A 14,838-nucleotide genomic window follows, 5' to 3' on the forward strand; every position below is an offset into this window, starting at 1 on the left:
TATGGTATGCAGAATTAAACTTATTTTTTGGCCCGTCGTTTTTATACAAGTAATTCTGCTGTGACGGCTTCTTTTGTGTCGTCATTCAAATGTGTGTCCTTTAATTCGATACTTAATTTCTAGCATTTGAAACAAATATCTACGTGAGATTATTCGTTCTCACAATGACTTTCAAAAGCACAAGAGTCTTGATGCAGAGTTAAAGGGATAAGTTATCTATTTTCTTGTAGAATATAGATGGCATGACTTTCCAAGGGATCGAATATGGGAAAAAATGAACTTCTGAAAAAAAAAAAAAAAATTGTAGATAATCCCTTTTCGCAATGACAAATTCTATGACTTCGTTCTGTCCCCCGGCTAATAGTAATCTACATCACATCTATTGAAGCCGCAGTGAAAGAAGACTATTTTATGGTTTTTCTCATGAATATTACCTAATAAATATATAATATTGAAAATGATATAGTTTATAATGGATATAGGCCTAGGCATAGCGGGGAATGAAATATCCATGTTTACAGAATCACAATAGCTTTACGTCAAGTTTATTATGTACTTTTATATTCATGATACCCATGCTCCATTTTGGTCGCGAAACCAGGTGGCTCAGGTTCGATTCCCGATCGAGGAATGTTCCTGAGGTTTTTCCGGGGTTTTCCCTCAACCCAATATGAGCAAATGCTTGAGAAACTTTCGCTGCTGGAACCCAGACTCATTTCACCGGCATTATCACCATCTCATACAGACGCTAAATAACCTAAGGTGTTGATAAAGAGTAGTAAAATAACTTATTTAAAAAAAAGTTCCATCGTACGATGTCTGAATATGAATAATATTAATTAGAATACAAGTAGCCCTGCTTGGAATAGTATTTTGCTTCACAACGCTTTCAACTACAGAGGTTATTGAGTATCGAAATTCAACGTGGGTTAGAAATGTTGCCTGATGTTCTCTGTCAGAGACAAGTTCTTTCACGTGTCGTAAATCTATGACACAACCCACAGTGTTACCTTTTTCCCGGAGGAAGCCATGCTAAGGATTTCAGTGCCCTTTAAAATCCATATTCATAGGTCGAGTTTGAAACCTGAAACCTCACAAAAAACGACCAGCATGGTAACTACCATAGACAAATAAATAGAGCAACTACGTCTAGGCGTAAGTACAGCTCGGAATGCAAGACCTGAGCCAACTTTGGTATGTGCAATAGAACCAAGATGACGTCTTCTCCGTTTTTGGCTCAGGTTTACTCTTCCCACTTATAAAAGGAAGCGTTGTACGATGTCTGGGATTGACCTTTCAGGCGATCGTGGCTGCAGCGGGATTTCTGGGCAGTGTGTTTCTGGTCGGTGTCGTGAGTACCCTAGGCAAAAGGAAGTTGGGGCTCTCCAGCACGGCCGTTTGTGCCTTGTGCTGCTTCTTCCTCGGCCTTTATGCGCTCCTGGCTGTGGAGCCTGTCGTCACGTGGGTGCCCGTCACGCTCTTCGTGGTCCTCAGCTTCTCTAGCGCCATACAGGCGCAGTTGCCCTGGCTTCTGGTAGCAGAGTCTTTCCCTTTCCGGTAAGTATTTGTTTGTAGACATAAGATAATTTCAAATTTCATGTAAATATTATGAGACTATTCTTTAATTCATCAGTATCGTGAGTTTCACCAAGTGTGACTAGCAACCGAAGTTTAAAACAAGTGATAGGGAATTCACAGTACCCCTACTGCATAATTGAGTGAATCGATTATGCTGTTCGTGATTCTTATTGTGAATATGTCTATGATTGTAAGCTAGTTTGAGATTTAATATAACATTTTCATTATTTTGTATTGCTGTCTTTATACATCTAGCATTTGAATTTTACAAAGCGGAGCCCTCTCATGAATTACTTCATAATTGTTTCCTCATTCAAGAGGCTTAATCTCGAGTCAACACTGCAGTGTATAGTAGAAACTATGTACATTCCAATATGACGCGAATAAGTTGTTTGAAACTTCGATAAATGTGTCTTTAGAGAGAACTGAATGCATGAAAATAAATACCACAGTTAAGTACCTTAAAATTAAATGATCTTTTATTCAATTGATTTATTTTACGACGCTTTATCAACTTTGATGGTTATCTAGTGAGGAGGTGTACGGTGTACGATCATCCTCTCCTCCTCTATTTCTTCTTATAGCGGCTGTTATTCGCCAGATGTATGGTACCTTGGATAACTGGGTGTGCGCAGTGGAAGACTTTTAGAAAAAAATAGTGTGAATTTGTACAGCAGATATAATTAACAAATAATGGATAACAATATTACATGAATGATAAATGAAGTAACATGTAGATATGAAATTAAGTGAACGAAAATATTACAAGTAATCTGAATAACCTGTAAACCAATAACTGAATCGTGGAGACTTTAATTACACTGGGCCCAGCATACTTACAAGTCGTAATACAATCTAATACAGTCATTTCTCAATAATAATTTGCTGACCTATTAAGCATTTAGTCGTTGAAACATTCTCTCAATATATATATATATATATATATATATATATATATATATATATATATAGCCAATTAGATATAAACCTCAACATGAACGCCCAGTCAGTATGCTAGCTCATAACACATGGCCCATTCAATTACAGATAACATAAAATCCGATTAACCAAATTCAACGTACACATGAACTCAATATTTCACAAAGAATTTACCCAATACAAACTGTCACACGACTGATCACTATATAAATTATCAATTCCAAATATGTCTCACATAAACTGTGCAGATAGCACTAGCAATAATCTCTGTACCTTACAATCAAACAATACCCAACGATAATTTCAAATACCAATAGTCGTTTGAATAGCAACTGAAACTCAATGCACTCGATTCCTGAATACCGGCGTGGAAATCAATTATAACCAATATGGAGTAGCAAGTACTAGAATAGATAACGAGGCCCATACTATTCTAGTTAATTACACCGTCTAATACGATGTAAGCCAAGAGATCATAATCACTACGCTATCACCATAACCGTCGTGGAACTTCAATACTACCTCACATATCAAAGTTATATCTCATCACGTAATCCGCCAATACAATACAACCTCACATATCACAATTACTTCACTTCACGTAATCCCAATCACTTAACCCAAGACGTATCATCAGCGAGTGATTTCCATACACGATCCACCACAATATCTCTAACACATACTACCAAAAATAACAATAATATCACAACCCAAATTTGCCTACTCCAATAATAACAAAATCTGATACAACTATGTAGCCACACTGAATCCCAAGATATATATTTCAAACAAAGTTTCATATAATCCATAGATTCCTAAATGAAATTTAATGATACACTATTCTCGAACAATCTAACACGACGAACTTAAGTTACCAGTGTAGAATACAGTTCGAGCTCTATTTCCTGAGTGCACGTCCATTGCCTGAATGAAGTTGTCGATACGGGCTCCGGCTCCTAAGTAATGCTGTCGATACGAGCTCCGGCTCCTGAGTAATGTTACATATAACTGCGCGTAGTCAAGTAACCTCGCTTTCCCTCTCTCTTCGTCTGACGTAACCAACCGGCCAATAGGAAAATTTGGATAAGAAAATGAAGGAAATCGTAGCGCTATCTATGACATCGTCTGAGAGCACTCTGTCGGGCGAAGTGACGTACTAGGTGGACAACTACGATGTAGAGCACGGCTCACTAGGATTTCAGTGAAATGAACGTGATAATGTCAGTGAAATAATACCCAGGGTCCAGCGCCGAAGATTACCCGGCTTTTGCTCTTTAATGGTTTGAGGGGAGGAGGAAACCGCAATAAACCTCAACCAAGTATCTCGTCCCTACCACAATTTGAACCCAGATCCACTCGTTTTACGATCAGAAATGCTAACCGGTACCCATGGCGGCGGACTAAACGATGTTAAATTATCTATTTCTGTCTTAATATTCCCCGCATGTATTAATCACTCGAAGCGAATAATAATGAATTCATTATGACGTCCCACATTTCAGAACATGGGAGGAGTGATAGTAGAGGGAAGAAGAATTAAAGTGTATAAGATTTGCTGATGATATGGCGTTGTTAGCAGAAGAGAACATGATACTAAGGTATATGCTACTGAAGCTAAATGACAGCTGTGAGCAGTATGGGAAGAAGATAAATGCAAACAAGACGAAGACCAGAATCATAGGAAGAAAAATAAAGAAGGTAAACTTGAGAATTTTAAATGTGGCAGTAGAGCATGTGCACAGCTTCAAATACTGCGGATATACTATAAGCTGTAACATGAGTTGCTGCCAAGAAGTTAAAAGGAGAACCAATGACAATGGAAGCTTTTAATAGAAAAAGAAGCACTTTCTGCTGAAGGGAGAGACTAGTGAAGTACTTTATGTGGAATTTGGCATTCTATAGGGTATAAACATGGGCATTACGACCAAGCGACTAGAAGCATTGGAAATGTGGTTCTGGAGAAGAATGGAGCGTGTGAAATGGATAAACAGAATAAGAAACGAAGCTATGTTGGAAAGAGTGGGTGAAGAAAGAATGTTGCTGAAACTGGTCAGGAATAGACAAAGGATTTGGATGGGTCTCTGGCTGAGAAGAAACTACCTACTGAAAGATGCACTGGAAGGAATGGTGAAAGGGAGAAGATTTCGGGGCAGATGAAGATATTAGTTGATAAAGACGACATTAAGATATATGGATCATATGCGGAGACTAAAAGGAAGACAGAAAATAGGAAAGATTGGAGAACTCTGGGTTTGCAATGAAAGACCTGCCCTTGGGCAGAACACTATGAATAAATGATGTCACATTTGTTTCCTCTTTACGTTTTATAGCGGCTATCTCGTTCGAAAATACTTTATTTTAAATTTATCATAATTGCAGTTATTCAAGGCTTACTATAGTTAATGTCGTCACCTTAACAGAAAATGTGACCAGACTTCTGAAGTATTAATCGCATAAACGTTTCGCATTATTTTTTCTTCTTTACAGACAGAGGAATAACAATAATAGCAACTTATCGGAAAACATGTATTTTAAAATAAAAGAAATAACTAGGTTAAATGTTTACAAGTGAATTTTTCAACAAAAATAGATCAATACACTTTGTTATACCATAAAATAAATGAATAAATGATGTAATAATTAAAATTCAGTACGTCTATTCTAGAAAGAATTAGAAATTACGAAAGAAAAATTGGATACAACATATATTTAGAAGGTATGACAGCAGAATCCTTCTACAGTAGAGGAGCCAAGACCTGTCCTGTGACCTTGTCACGTGCCGTGGCTATGTCACCAATGGGTATGCAAGGGGAAAATAAGTTTTAGTCTGAGATGAAATTCCTTGTCAGGAGATTCGTATAATATTAACCATCACGAAACAGATTCTTTTTGTAACAGCTCATTTTTTTCAGGTCTTGCCTCCTCACCTATACAAATTTTAAATTATCGAACCGGAGGAAGAAGAAAACTAGGAATACCTTTAAAACGCGTAACTGACGATTAATTTTTTGTGCCTTAACGAAACAAGTGGTCTAAAATCGTGAAGGATGATGATGATTATGACGATGCTGATGACGATGATGATGATGATCCTGGATACCTCGGGTTAAGTTAATTTCTTCAGAGGAGGTTCATACCTGTATATTTCTTTAACCCCTTGAGACTGGATATGTAATTTATAATAAATAATTAATGCATCTGTTTCTTAAACTGTTTGCAGAGCGCGGGGTGTAGCGGAAGGCGTGGCTGCAGCGGCCATGTACCTGGTGGGGTTTTTAGCCTCCAAGACGTACCTTGCCACCGAGCACTCCATGCACCTCTACGGATGTTTCTGTTTCTTCTGCGCCATCAACTGCGTCTGTTTTGTGTACCTATTCTTTCAACTACCCGAGACAGAGGGAAAGTCCCTCGCGGAGATTGAGCGTCTGTTCGCAGGCAACAAACGACGCAGCAAATGAACAAATGACGGCACCGTCTTCCTGTCAAAAAGTGGTCTCAGTATTCTTCGAGAAGTCGCAGACCCAATGCACCATCGAAAGTGACAATTCACTTCTAGATTTATTTCTTTCATCTCCAATTTTACTTTTAAAAACGAAGTCTTTACTTGCCAATCGAGGTGTATGCAATGGAGAAAATGCAGTTCCGATGCTGTGTACAGTATGTATATGCCAAGATTCGAATTTCGTAGAAGATAATGCCTGTTTTTACCACGGAAATTAAAGATGTGTTTTGTAAAATGGAGACTCAGCGCACGCTTACAATTTTCCACTAAAATAAGATAGTTTCATAAAAAATTGAGTTCTTTTTTCAGTTTCTTTCACTTTTTACTGTTTTACCCACGGTCATTATATTGATACCGTCCTATTAAAGAAGTCTGATCAGCGTGTCTATGTATCTTATGCCTTCTTTTTCTTACCCTCAGATCTCACATATTTGTGTAAGTCCATCTAAACCAGAGCCGGGCACGAGAGCGACTCCATTTAGTCGGCCAGAACTGCTCTCGCTCCGCAAGGCACTTCAATTCCAAGCCAGAGCAGAACGCTGATGCAGTGACGGACTCGCATTACAGCTACCTTCCCTGCATTAATATAACAAGAGTTACGGTTGTTCTAGTCATTCAGTCTGTCAGTACATAATAGTTTATAGGGATATTACATCAATCGATTGTACATTACAGAATTTATAACAATCTTATTAATTTAATGAAATAAACTTCGCTCCATGCACACATACAAATCATTAGGCTTATTTACATAACCCATACGCACATACTGCAACCTCCTCACCACGGTTCTACGAGACAGGCGTATGGCTTCCACTTCCCCTACTTGCTGTGAACAGAGTTCATCTGCCAATATAATTAAACAATGCTTGATAAATTCACCTTCGTTGAAAGTATTCAATTCCTTTGCAATTTCGTGGAAAATTTTGTAGCTAATTCTCATAGCCGATTCACTAAGTGCATTATTGTCATCCTGTTAATACATAATATAATATAATATAATATAATATAATATAATATAATATAATATAATATAATATAATATAAGATATATGATATGATATGACATGACATGACATATGTGATATGTGATATGATATGATATGACATGACATGATATGTGATATGATATGATATATGACATGATATGACATGATATGACATGATATGTGATATATGATATGATATGATGATATGATATGATATATGATATGATGATATGATATGATATGATATGATATGATATATGATATGACCATAAATTAATATAACTTAGAGAAAATGTTTATCAGGTATATTATATTAGAGTATCTATTCGATATTTATATTGCATTATAAGTTATTATAATACATTTCGTAATATATAATTTTAAATTACACAAATATTATGATATATCATAGTATAGTATATTACAGTTCATTATATATAATATGACGTTCATTGCCAACATATGTCATATTCAGTAGTATGTTGTAAAGAATAATGTCGTTGGATATTGAACTTGTTAATCAGTTGGAGTGTTTTATGCCAAATTAAACACTTTGCTAATCCACTGCTCTTTACCAAAAAGAACTCCCCCTCCCATGATACATTAAAAGCATTGGGAGTAGCGGGGCGCTTTAATGTATGAGCGGAAGCTCCGTCTTCAAAATTCGCCATCATACTGCAGAGTCACCACTGCACCGATACTGAATGACGTACAGTATGCATACGTCACACCGCTCGCAAGACCCGCTCTTTAAAGCACACAGCGCTCATTTCTCAGATTCACGTAATGTGCCCAGCCCTGATCTAAACTGAGTCTCGCGCAGTGTTCAGTCTACTTCCATTCTAGCTAAAGCCGTGAACTGCTATATCCTTCAAGCCAGGTAGCAGTCTATACAGGATGAATAAAACGTAAGGGGACAAACTTCAGGACGTGGTTCCTGACAGGAAAAGTAACAAAGAACGTCATTTCAACAAGTCCGGAAATGCATATTTGCGACGCTATATGGGACTGATGAACGACATCATTCTCTCACAAAAGCATGCAACTACTTGGACCATTTGCTTTTCCACACCGTCTTGGTGGACAAACGTATCTGGAATTCCTGAAGATCACTCTGCCTCTTTTGCTGGAGAATGTGCCTTTGGCAATACGACAGATAATGTGGCTGATTATGAAGGAGCACTAGCCCACTTCCGCATGACTGTTCAACACCTCAACATCTTCCCCAGAAGATGGATAGGACGAGGAAGTCCTTGCGCCTGGCCACTTCGATCACCGAACTTAAACCCTTTTCATTCTTTTTTTGTGGGGTCAACTGAAAAGTATTGTCTAGGCTGAGCCAGTTCGTGATGTGCAGACCCTTGAAGAGCGTGTCCGTGTAGCCTGTGACGCTATTCGGCTACAGGCTGGAACATTCGAAAGAGTGAGGCAATCCATGATGCCAAGTGTAGACGCTTGCATTGCATCCAATGAAAACCACTTTGAACATCTGTTATAACATTGTAACATGAATGAAATTATTACCATGTAATGTGGGATGTAATGTACCAGTACTAATTGCTTTATTGCAGACTCACCGTCCATTTCCGGACACATGTTGATATGAACTTTTTTTTGTTCTTTTTCCTAATAGAAATCACCTACTGAAGTTTGTCCCTCTACTTTTTATTTACCCGGCATTGTAATTCCTGTTGCTTCATGAGATAGGTGAAACTTCATTTCGATTTTTTGCTGAAATAATTGAAGCAGTGTTCTCTACTGTTCTTTAAACGTTGAATAACATTTATCTATTGTACGACCATGCGTTAGTCACAAAATGTACCCAATAAGACACGCTGGCGCGTTACATCATTACATGCCAATAACTTAATACCTGTAAAATATAAACAAAAATCTGTAAATGTGTAAATTGAAGCGTAAATCAAAAGCTTTCTTTCTATGTATACTATTTTATTCAATAACCAACGTTTTACACACTGTCCTAAAATAATTGAAAAATTCAACAATTTTCGCTCACTTCCCATCTGCTATCTCTTGCAACGCCCAAGAGTTGGATCTACACATAACTATTGTAAGTGAAATACGCAAGTAGGCCTAAAGGCGAGCTTTTCCATCTGTATTCAGATATTTTTAGTAAATTATTTAACGTGAATGAAATGAAGATGAAAATGTCAGTGAAATGAGTCCGGAGTCCAACACTGATTGTTACCCACCACTTGCTCATATTGAGTTGGGGGAACCCCCGGAAAAAATCTCAACCAGATAATTTACCTCTACCGGGACTCCAACCCGGGCCGCCTGTTTTCGCGGCCAGACGCGCTAACCGTTACTCCACAGGTGTGGACATTCAGATTTAAGCCAGTTTCTATGATTTAAGAGTTTTGGTACAATTTGTTAATAAAGATTCGTTATATTGAAGAAATAGCTGCGAATATATTGAATAAGCAGTCTCGGACAGCCGATAAGGGGTGGTCCTCCAGCTTGCGGGTTGCGTAAAGGGCTAACAACCCATCACCGTAAAAAAAACAGCTTGTTACGAGAAACCGAAATCACCTGACATAATTAGGAACATTAAATCTAGACGTTTGAGATGGGTAGGACATGTAGCAAGTGTGGGTGAATCTAGAAATGATTGCAGAGACTGGATTAATCTTGCTCAGGATAGGGACCGTTGACGGACTTATGTGGGGGCGGTAATGAACCTCCTGGTTCGTTATAAGCCATAAGTAAGTACTGTATATTGAAGAAAACTCTTAAGTAGTCCGCCGTGAACGTCATTTACGGGTAAGATATCATGTGGGCTCGAAGCAAGCGTATCGAATACATACGCGAATACATTGTAATATTTAAATAATTCAAGACATACATACACAAATACAGAGTGTTTAAAAAATACGGGGCATAATTTCAGGTACGTGATTCCCACATGTAGACAATCAAAATAGTTGATTACAACATGTGTCCGGAAATGCTTCATTTCCGAGTTATGGCCTTCACAACATTGAAATTCACCGGAACGTTTTTCTTTCCGCAGGTCGTTGTCATTACAGAAGATGTTCAAAATGTCCACTTCCTGCTTGAATACAGACCTCACATCGATGTCTCACTGACCTGCGAACACGATCCCAAACTCCAGGAGTATTGCGTATGTCCTCAGAACATGCCACAATTCGATTCCGAAGGGATTCCAAATCAGGCACCGGAGACGAATAAACTAATGATTTTAAATGGCCCCACAAGTAGAAATCGAGAGGGTTCAGATCAGGTGAGCGTGGAGGCCAAGCAATTGGGCCACCTCTACCTATCCATCGATCAGGAAACCTTCGATCCAAGTACCGGCGAGCCGTACGACTGAAGTGTGCAGGAGCGCCATCATGCAAGAAGTGAATGTGTTGACGATTGATCAGTGGAGTGTCTTCTAAAACATGAGGTATGGTGTTTTGTGTACGCCTGCCCCGTAAGTCTGTTTACAAGTACATACATGGGGTCCAACTAATCGATCACTAATGATACCGGCCCACATGTTGAGGGAGAACCGCACCTGGTGATGAGATGGAACAGTTGCACGTGGGTTGGTTTTCATACGCCCATACATGCTGATTGTGGAAATTTGTTATGCCATCTCGTGTGAACTGTGCTTCATCTGTAAATAATACTAAGGCAGGAAAGTTCGGATTTACACCACACTGCTGCAAGAACCACTGACAGAACCTAACTCGTGCAGGGTAATCTGCTGGTGACGACCTGTACACGTTGCAAATGATAAGGATACAATTGATAGTCTACCCTTTCAACAGTCTCCAGACAGTCGTATGAGGAACATTGACTTGCAACGCTACCCTTCGTGTGCTGATAGAAGGAGTCATGTTCACAGCCTCCAGAATCTCCTCCTGTACTTCTGGAGTTGTAGATCTTGGTCGTCCCCTTCCCAAACCAGGAGAGTTAAATTTTCCATACTCGCACAGACGGTAATGGAGACGTACAAATGTCTTCCGATCTGGACATTGTGGCTGTGGGTACCTCTCCTGGTACAAACGACGAGCCAGCGCAGCATTGCCGTCCGCCTTACCGTACATGAAGTGTATCTCTGCCAGCTCTTGATTTGAATACATGTCGCACAGTCTGACGCCTACACAACACTGAATATAACCTTCGCCTCGGAATGAACTGTCAGAGTGCCCTGTTAAAGTCTCCTTTGACGGCAACGACCTGCGCAAAGAAAAACGTTCCGGTGAATTTCAATGTTGTGAAGGCCATAACTCGGAAATAAAGCATTTCCAGACATATATTGTAATGAACTATTTTGATTGTCTACATGTGGGAAATACATACCTGAAATTATGCCCCGTATTTTTTAAACACCCTGTATATCACCACATAACTTTATCAAATTATAACTTTGGAACCGAGGTTTCCTGTTATTCTATATATACAGGCTGATTCACGAAGTTTTCTCCCATTTTATGGAGGTGATTCCTGAGGTATTTTGGAACAAAAAATGTAAATAAATTAATGGAATCACATTCATAATTGCAGAATTACAAAGGCGCCATAGTTAATGGAGCGCTAGGCATGTTTTTTTGCCAGTACTACGTGCACAGCTGCGCACGAGATCGAATGAGTCTACTTACGAATTATAGGGGAATGGATTAGACTTTGCCTTGAACTCCGCAGACACACGCCCGACCTTCCCTTCTATGCCTACCCCGTTCACAGAAACGTTGTTCCCCTACTACGCATCGCGAGTGTCTTGACAAAATGCATGACTATACACGATATCACCAGGTGATATGTCGTTTAGTAAGGAACGTCAAACCGAGTGACGGCAGTCTGGAAGTGATGCATCGGTGACTGTGTACACGTCCGGAAGTGGTGACGTGCACGCAGGGTCGTCTTAACGGCATTATAGGCCTCAGGGCAAAGGAATGCACTGGGCCCTGCCTACACACCTAGTCATAAGAGTAGAAATAGAAATTATCTATAAACCTACATATATTGATGCCTCAAACAAAATGAGTATTTTTACCTTTAAAAAACCTCGTGTACGGCAAAGATTAATCATTACACGTTTGGACAACGCAACATAAGTCTTGAACTTAGAAACAAGAATTTCTACATAAAACTGATAGTTGGTTGATAAATCATACTGTCAAGGATAACACAGACCCACATTGTGAAATTACCATGAATTATTTATATTTATTGTTAATCCAGTGTTCAAGATAAACATTTTCAAAACTTCTTTGCAGGTAATTCTTTTATAAATCGATTGATGTAAGTTTTCTTCGGGATGAATGAAGAGAATTCAGGGAGCCTAAAATACTCTTCTGAAAAAGTTAATTATGTAAGATAGTTGCAGTTAACAATAATTACTTAAGGGTGACAAGTGATCAGTTTTCCTTTCTGCTGAAGAAGTTAAAGTTTCTGTACAAAGAAAGCAGACAATAATGAGAATACCTCCAGCAAAACTAAAACTGGCCAGGTAGAGACGGTTGTAAAGTAAAATTATTTCCTGCATAAAACGTGTTGTAACTTATCTTATTCGCATTTCTGCTGACTAAAAACAGAAACAGAAATTTTTCGATAAATAAAAATATTTGAGGAAATAGCTTATCTCATTCCTTTCAGGACAATGCATTATGTTAGCCGGAGGTTGAATATACTGCCTGGATGGTGGTGATGTCGCCTACCAGTTTAAAATACGCGTACTCCATCTGTGATACGAATTGTCAGTCTCATTGTGGATGTTGACAGCAGTGTAGTATACTGTGAAGTTTCTTTTTCACTTAGTGTATTTTTTAGAAGTAATTGAGTGTTTTAGTTGTGCAATACAAAGAGCTAGTACACATCGGAAGTGCAGAAATATTTCGCATAATTTTTGTTACGTTTGTGGACGGTTTATTTCCAAAAATCAGAGAACAAAAATTATAACATCACTAAACGTGCATATACTTTATACTTCGGGTGTAAAATTGGTGACCAGGAAAAGCAATGGTCACCTCATCTACGTTGTATCACTTGTACGAAAAATCTTAGATTGTGGTTACGTGACAGACTATAAGCGTTCCCACTTTCTGTACCTATGGTGTGGCGAGAAGTATCAAATCATATTAATGATTATTTCTTCTGTATGAAAAATATATCTAGCATGTCTAGGAAAAGTAAACACGTTATTCAGTATCCAGATATACTTTCTGCCATGCGATCTGTTCCACATAGCGAGGAATTGTCTGTACCTATAACCCATAAGACATGGAGTAGTGTTAGTAATGATGAAGGAAATAGCTAGTGATCTCCGGACTGAGTTGTCCCCATAGCCAGAGGGCTCTACTTCAAACGATCCTGACTTTCAACCAGATAATCCTGAAAGTGAAATACATTTTGTAGAGCAAGTAGACTTGAATGATTTGGCACGTGACTTAAATTTGTCGAAAGAAATCTGAACTTCTAGGTTCTAGGCTACAACAATGGAAATTACTTGCACCTGGTACAAAAATTACAGAATTTCGAAATAGATATCAGACATTTGAAAAATATTTTGCTATGGAGGAGAATATGTGTTTCTGTGTAGACATTGATGTTTTAATGAGTGAACTAGGAATTCAGCATAATCCAGATGACTGGCAATTGTATATAAATTCATCTTAATTTAGCTTGAAAACAGTGTTACTTCATAGTTATAATGTGATATAACAGTGGGACAAGCGGCAGGAATATGTTCCGGTGGAAAGTAATATAAAAGAAACATCATTGGTTCAGCCTGATAAGATTCTTCTTCTTCCCTTAGACATAAGACTGGGCTGATGCAGAATTTTGTTAAGGCACTCAACAAGGACGGTAGTGGATTTGCATATTTCCTCAGTTAACATAAGCAAAATTGAAAGAAGGGCTTTTTATTGGACCTCAAATCAGAAAAGTCATGGAGGACATGATTGAGAAAAATTTACGGTTGAATTAGTAGCTTGCTAATCGTATAAAACTTTGACGTCAATTTTTTTTAAATAAAACAAAAACATGGGTTGTCGAATATCTTTGAAAATCCATTTCCTTCATTCACATCTAAACATTTTTCCGGAAAATCTGGATGATGTTAATGATGAACAAGAGAAACGGTTTCATTAAGATATTTCCACCATGGAGAAGAAGTACCAAGGTCGTAAGGATCCAGTAATAATGGGAGATTACTGTTAGTTTCTTGAGGGAGAGCAGGCAGGAGTACAAGAGAAAATCACATACTACCAAACACTTTTAAGCAAAGTTACAGGTATGTTCCCTTAAAATATGGCACAATGCATGCAGATAAAACTACATTTGTGTATTAATCTTAACCTAGCATGAATATATCATTATACCATAAGAATTAATCTAACATAATATTTCGTCGGAAACCGCTTATACGAGATTCTAATGTGTTTATATCTTTTTAACTTAACGTGATAGGAGATTTATATGGCGATGTTCAAAATCAGCGCAACTTTTTCGTTAAGAATCACCTACATTTATCGTGGAGGTATGACAATTTCTTTTTGGGTACCTAGTGTTATTTTAGTCATTTATTGAATCTAATGATATTTGTACTTGCTGGCTACAAACATCACAATCTTTGTAATGACAGCGACAGACCGGATGAAGTTACATCCGAGCTGTTCAGTCTGCTTCCCAGCGTTAGCCGTGAGTTCTCTCCTGTCAGCAATTCAGCGTGTGAACAGAGTATGGAAAAGCACTTGTCTCTCCACGTGAATCTATGTTAGTAAACATACAATAGCGCGTGACTTCGAGCCCCTGCAAGGAGGCTTACTAATCATATCTAATAAGCAACACCCAAAAGGC

At 38.3% G+C, this 14,838-nt stretch overlaps 2 protein-coding genes across 2 annotated transcripts in view; both read left to right on the forward strand.

Annotated features, from left to right (window-relative positions):
* LOC138705947 (facilitated trehalose transporter Tret1-like) overlaps positions 1-14,838 on the forward strand; it is a 256,949-nt gene that overhangs the window by 61,871 nt on the left and 180,240 nt on the right. The window lies entirely within an intron of this gene.
* LOC138705579 (facilitated trehalose transporter Tret1-like) overlaps positions 1-14,838 on the forward strand; it is a 38,138-nt gene that overhangs the window by 18,756 nt on the left and 4,544 nt on the right. The window contains exons 7-8 of the mRNA XM_069834181.1: positions 1,301-1,557; positions 5,738-5,974. Coding sequence (XP_069690282.1) covers positions 1,301-1,557; positions 5,738-5,974 — 494 coding nt within the window. The remainder of the gene's footprint in view (positions 1-1,300; positions 1,558-5,737; positions 5,975-14,838) is intronic.

Source organism: Periplaneta americana, chromosome 9 (assembly GCF_040183065.1).
Source record: "Periplaneta americana isolate PAMFEO1 chromosome 9, P.americana_PAMFEO1_priV1, whole genome shotgun sequence".
NCBI lineage: Eukaryota > Metazoa > Arthropoda > Insecta > Blattodea > Blattidae > Periplaneta > Periplaneta americana.